Raw genomic sequence first — 7,147 nt, forward strand, 5'->3', positions numbered from 1 at the left:
GGATTTTCATTTGAATTGTCTTTGGTTAGATCTTTTAAGGCTCTTACGAAGTGTTTGATCCTAAACTGCACCAGCCTAAGTAATTCCCAGTAAAGATAGCCCCCTGTCCTGAATAATAATAAAAAAAAATGCTGATTATATATCCTGGGAGCATGATTAAAGCATGCAGCGTGTAATTCAATGAAACTCCACAGACCCTTTCCTGTAATATTCTGCCTAGGTAGAATTTATACTCAAGGTTTTGACGTTTTCTTTTCAGCTGTGATGTTTAACATTTACTTTTGTTGAATTTCATATTACTAATATTTAACAGTGAATGTGAACTCCATTTAGCCATTAAAAATAAATATAAAATAAAAACAGGTTGGGATAGACAGCTAAAAAGATTATCTTGAAATGTCCTACCAGGACAACAGTATGTTTACTGAGCATAAACCATTCTGGTCATGCATGAATATAACTTACAGTGATTGTATGCTGGTCATATTTTCTTAGTTGGTTTAGAAGAATGTCATGATTACATTCTTCAGTGTAACTTCTGAGTCATCTTCTGACAATTCTGACAAATCTTCTATATTACTTTACAATTGTAGAGAATTAGATCATTTTACCTGTTTCACCATGTACTATTCTTGAGAAATTTATGGCTGTCTGTTCTCTTTTGACTATTTCTTTAGGAGCTTATAGAAATTGCTTAGCATGTTTTCCTGATAACATATGTAACACCTCAGTTGTTCTTTCAAAAGTAGACATTAACTGCTTCTCTTCTCCCAGTCAACTGGGATCTCCATGATCCTCCATTTGGTCTCAAAGTCCATAACTAGTCGAACAGAATTTGCACTTGATAGTTTCTGAAGTTCTTGAAGCAGTAATTTCCAAAGCTAGTTTTCTTTGTGCACCCATCATGACAACACAGTACTGATTCTATGCCATCCACATCCAACTACATGTACAAAGAGCCATGAATTATTCAACATGCAGTCTGGGACCCCTTTTCTGGACTGAATTTTATAGGGGTGCCGTTGACTTGAATACACTTAAATTATCAAGTCTTTTATACTTTCCTGTTTTGTTCTTAAGTTATTTAATAGTAATATCAAGTCTTAGTGTCTTAATTTACTCAGACAGACTGTTTACCCCAGAACTACAGGAGTCTGTCTAGCAAGTAGGCAGAGAAACCAGCAAATTTTCTTATACTTAAGGAAATTTCAAAAGTTTCCAGATTTATTTCACTGAAACTGACTCTTCTTATCATCGCACAATTCCCGTCTATTTAATCTGAACTAAGACTAGATACATTGCATTGTTTTTCTTCTGCAACTAACTTAATTCCTAAAGTGCCGTTAGGTCAGAAATGTCTGTCACCATTGCTATTATGGTGGCATAGAAGCTGATGGATGATCAGTGAAAATTCTGCCTCAGCTCCATTCTCATCTCACTCATTCAGCAATGCACTTACTGGAAAACATACTATTTTAAAAACTATTTTATAAACAGGCAGTTAATTTGGGCCTCAAAGACAACTCATTCTGATTGAACGTCTCATCAACTTTATGAAGCACCAGAATAAAAGTATCAATGAAATACTAAACAGAATACCAAAGCTGCATTGACAGTACAAGCATCCAGCTTCTCCACAGTGCCAAAGTGCAACTTCGATTTCTCAAGAAGCAAGTTTTCTTCTTCACTTCTTGAGTGTTCAAAAAAAGTCATGGCAGGAAGATATCTGGGTGAAGTTTGAATTGCAAAGAGGAATAAACCACAGAGATTATAAATGGCAAAGTATTCTACTAGGTTTCTAATCAGAAAATGAAAGCTCATGCCAGACCACTCCAGGACCATTGATGAGAGAAAGGAATTTTGGTAGAAAATGTAACCAAAAAAAAAATTAAAAAAATTACATGATTGTATATAGAATGAAAAACAAACAAAATCCATTTAATGAGTATTATTTAAACTAAGTAGTAATAATAATCATCTTACAATATAAAACTTTTCATCACTTATGGAAAGGCTTAAATACAGTCACCTTGAGTCCTACATGGAACAAAGTATCTGGTAGTATACTGGTAGTATACCAGTAATAGTGGTAGTAAAGAAAAACACTCTTTCTACTGAAACTATCAAAGCAATTTGGAAATGCACAATACAACTACTAAAACATATTGGTTAAGACATCAGAAAGCATTGTTATTAAAGTTCATATGAAAGAAGAAGAAAGAAGGAGAAGGAAGAAAAGAAGGAGGAGGAGGAGAAGGAGGAGGAGCAGGAGCAGGAGGAGAAGGACGGGGGAGGGAGAGAGAGAGAAGAGAGAAGAAAGAGAAAGAAAGAACAAATGAACAACAACAACAAAAACCTGTTCTTTTAAAATATGTTTTGAAAGATACAGTTTCATTATAACAAAGTCTGCTAAAAAGATACTTCTCAGGCTTTTGACCAGCCTGAGAAGCCCCTGTTGATAATTTAAGCTAAAGCTATATAAATCCCAGTTTTTATATCATGAAACATTTCAGTGTCTTTTTCAAGTCCTAGAAACTCCTAAGGCAGCATTTCACATATATTGGGAATCTCACAGATTAATTTAAAGCCGTATGCCTAGCACAGGGGGAACCGTTTGTAGAGCTAACTGTATTGCCTAGCAATAGTAACTAAATGCCTGAAAAAGTAGCCTTACCAGCACACAAGGAAGTGGCCTTTTGTTCAGGAGGAATCTGTTTTGTCTTAAATTTTTGTTTCATAGACTTAAAATTTCTATTGCTTTTAATACCTGTTCTTTTTCATTTCCTTAAGCATTGTGAAATTGTTAACATAGCTGATGTAATGGTTCCCTTCCAACCCAAGCCATTCTATGATTATTGGAAGTTTAATCCAGTAAGATTAACAGTTTTTAAAATACAGAAAAGTTTTTTTTAAATGATACAGAATATGACATACTTGCTTTGTCAATGTGCCTAGCACTAATTGTTCAAATAGACTGTACTAAATGGTGGTCAATTTCTAATGAAGTTTGGTATAAAACCTTTGGACATTACACTGTTGTACTACTGGAAACTATTAAAGAATACATCAAAGGCCAGTTCATCAGGTAAGCACATACAACTGTGCAAGAGCAAGTTTATAAGAAGACATCACTCTAAGAACTACTTCATATATCAAAAATAGTATCTGAGCACTAGTTATAACTGAACAAGTTATAACTAACACAAATTCATAACTGCTACAAGTACTGAAACAGATTTGTGTGTGTGTATTGTCTCAATAAACTGGAAAAAGAAACATGTTGAAGTATAACTAAACTTTTAAAGTCTTTATGTAATCAGAAATGGATTGAAAAAAAAAAATAAAAAGACTAAACCAAACAAGGTATTTTAAAGTTATAGATATTTTCATACAGCATTCATAATTTGGGGAAGATGAATATCAGTCTTCCTATGTTCAGTACTGCAGAAAGCTCAGAACATGCCTCCTTCTGGTTTGACAGTACCAAGAATCTTCTCTGGCTGCTCTGGCTCCACAGGAATCTTGTTCACAAATCACTTTCCTAGCATATTATAATCCCTCACATGAACTGAAGTTGAAATGAACTTGCAAGTGTTCAAAGTCTAATCTCATCTGGCAGAAGGAGATTTCGTGGTTATTTTCTGCCTACTATAACTTAATGATTAAGTAATGAGACAGAGAGAAAGAGAGATGTAGAAAGAGAGGCAGAGGGATTCAATAACATGACACATAAAAACCTGCTACCCTTAAGCATCTTTACTCCAGGGGCAGTGCAACTGTAACAATAAACAGCTGTTAAACAATATAATGGGTTTGAATTCTAAGCTCAGAGAAAGGAGTGGATGTATAGAAGCTGTATAGGAGATTCCTACTTTCCTTCTAAATCAGATTTTCATTACAATTCTTGTGTTTGCAGTAAATACCTGTGGAAGATCATAAGGCAGCCATACCCTGCCTGAAATGTCTTTTCAGTAGATTTTTTTTGGAAGTGTTCTCAGGAAAATGAGAATTTTATTTATAATTACATGAAAACTGATTTGTGTAGGACACCTAATTGGTACTGTCTTCTCTTCAGGGCAAAGAAAGGCCCAGTGAATTAGCCTTTTTAAATTTTCACAAGTGGTTTAACATTCTGAAGATAAATGTGCAGTCATGCTTTGTTTTCAACATCTTATTTTCAATTGCACCACTATAGAAAACTTTAGTTTAGCAGTAGAGAAAGTTGTTTCACCTAAAATAATTGTCTATCATGGAAACAAAGTTCATTTCTGTCTCTCAATATGTCTGTTTCTCTTTAATGAAATTAATTGGCCGATTTTGACTTCTTACAATTTTTTTCCTTAAGAAGGAAATTTGAAAATGCAAACACATTTGAAGTGATCAGTTAGGCTTTTTATGTCCCAAAATGTATTTATGTTGTCCTAAAATATCTTTATATTGTCTTAAAGAATGTTCCCAGTGAAGTTCAGCTCTCTATTTACTTTATAACACAAACTCAAAACATGTGAACTTGATCCCAGCTCAAAATAGCAGTTTTGAGGAGGTTAAAGCCTTCATGTAATTCATGTAGTAAGTTGCGTGCTAACAGTTGTTTCAGCATTAGGGAAAAAAAAATAATAAAAATTAACAGAAAATATGATTCTTTCTTTTGCACGCACACACCGAAGTAGTGTATGCTGCAGATCTCTCTCTCCCTCTGTTTTATAAGCTCTATTTTTCAAGCAGAAAGATAACTATATTGAAGCAAGCTGTTTCATAGACTTTTTTAATGTTTAAATATTTAGTGGTAACACATTGCTTTTAAAAATTCCAGTTTCAGTTTTGAAGTCAGTATGAGAGTCACCAAATATTTTGTTTGTTTATTTTTAATACTTGTCCACCAGACTTTGATGTAACTACTACTTGTCTCTGAAAAATTCAGGCATCCTATTTTACTCTTATTTTACTATGAAGATGGCAACATATTTCTCAAATATTTGTGAACAACTTTTCAGAAAACCTAATATTTATATCATTTTTCAGTGTAAAATTACCGTCTCTAAAAGGTTGATGCACTAAAATATTTAAAGATACATCAAGAAGCAAATATCATTGCCACTGGAAATCATTTTGTTTCTAACTTGAAGCCATTATTTATAGACTGACATTTAAAATCTGGTGAACTCAGCCTATAATATTTCTGTATATGTTTTTGTGTTGCTTAACTACTTCAGTATGCTGCAGATAATGTAGCACATAGCTGTGGCGAGGCAGGTGGATTGACTATTAAATTAGGGTGTATAAGTGTATTAGAGTGTATCTCCTTAAAATAAAGATACTATACTACATATCAAACCTGATAACATTAGAAGGAAAATAAGATAAAATGTATTTCAGGCATTATTGTAAAATGTATACTGCATAATTTAATATTGGGTTATTTTCCTCTGATGTAACAGGTGACAACCTTAACTCAAGAAGTCTCACAGTTAAGTAAGGATATGAAGAATGTGATGTACCTTCTTGAGAACCTGCTCACATCCCAGAAGCCACCAGGGTTCTGCACAATGCATGGCATATCTCGGAGTCCTACTCTGGAAAGCCTGCAGGCTCGAATGGCTTGGACTCCACGTCAGCCTTGCACACACATGCAAGCCAGTAACATTACTTGCACCAAAGCACAACCCTGCCGCAGTAACACGATATGTGACATTTGGAATACAGACCTATCCTCTGTAGGCAGCAGCCCCCAAAGAACTGAACCCAACCTTCAAAATTCTACGGACAGTGAATTTTACTATACACCGGGCCTTCACAATTCACCCTCCCAGTATCAGGTAATTCAGAAAGATAACTTGCAGTTTTTAAGATGCACCTCTCCCCATTCAGACACTACCTTGACCCCTCTTCAGTCTATTTCAGCAACTCTTTCTTCTTCAGTATGCTCTTCATCAGAGACATCATTACACCTCGTGCTGCCCAGCAGGTCTGAGGAAGGTAGCTTTAGCCAAGGAGCAATCAGCTCATTAAGCCTGGAGAATTTGCCAGGATCATGGGACCTTGAAGGAACAGCTGGAGTAGTTTCTGCACAGACCTCAGATTTCACGTTAGACATTGTGACGAGCACAAGGGATATTAAAGATAAAGATAACCAAGCCATAGATGTATAACAAGAAAGAGTAAAGTGGTACTCAAAACATGTTCTGCAGCTGCCAGTTTAAAATGTTGAGAGTACCGCATGACTGCTTTGTTTGACCTTTTCTCTGGTGATCAAGGATACTTACAAAGGTGAAAATTTAGTTTTATAGAAAGTAAGAAAAGGTATTGCTGGTTCATACTATAGGAAAAATATTCTAGATTCTAGAAGCATGTTGAAAAGCATTTTGTATACAGATATAACTTTCTGGTCTGTTTGACAGACTGTTGTGATAGTCCAAAGACCCTGAGGGTCAGAGCAGCTGGAAGTCTAGGACAAAAGAACTGTCATGGGCAGCATTTATTCATTGAAGCAAAGGTTTTCACTGAGTGTCTGACTGTTGTTCCCAAACAATATCCATGGCACTATTTGCTTCAGGTGATCGTGGGTCCTGCTGGTCTGTTTGTCAGTTCTGTGAAGGCAAAGGGACAATTATCGCTGCATGTCATCTAGACAATCAACCAAATAGAGCTGGTAGAGACTGGTTAGTTGTTGCACGTTACTTGTCATGTAAATTAAACCTCTTAATTTATCAAAAAATACTATTTTTGTATACTTGGTATGAAATATGTACTTACAAATTATTTAAAATATTTATAATGAGAATAAGAGTTTGTTTTCATTTTGGTAAAAGCTTGCAGTTTTAACAAGAAAGGCACTACCATCATGTATTAGATCAAATACTATTTATTGTTAAAATTACGTAGTTTACAAACTGATTCTCTTTTATGTGCATGCAATTTGCAATGAATGCATTCATGCTGGTGGAATACAAATAAATTAAGGTATTATTTTATTTAAAAAAAATAAAACATCTGGAATGTTGTGTCCTATGCTAAGTCATCCATCAGTAGTTAAACTGTGATTTGTTATATTGATAACATTCAGTATCCTCAGATTGTCTTCTTATTGCAGTATTAAGTATTAAAACTAAGTCAATGTTTTATTACACAGCCCTGTTTGGGGATTTTA

General features: G+C 34.7%; 1 protein-coding gene across 1 annotated transcript in view; it reads left to right on the forward strand.

The window, feature by feature from the left end:
* The window catches only part of KCNH8 (potassium voltage-gated channel subfamily H member 8), a gene marked incomplete at both ends in the record, with an annotated part of 180,771 nt that extends 174,622 nt beyond the window's left edge, over window positions 1-6,149 (forward strand). Inside the window, one exon of the mRNA XM_082753902.1 lies at window positions 5,439-6,149. Coding sequence (XP_082610028.1) covers window positions 5,439-6,149 — 711 coding nt within the window. The remainder of the gene's footprint in view (window positions 1-5,438) is intronic.
* Between the last annotated feature and the right edge of the window lie 998 nt (window positions 6,150-7,147).

Source organism: Aythya marila (genome assembly GCF_965140915.1).
Source record: "Aythya marila genome assembly, chromosome: 2".
NCBI lineage: Eukaryota > Metazoa > Chordata > Aves > Anseriformes > Anatidae > Aythya > Aythya marila.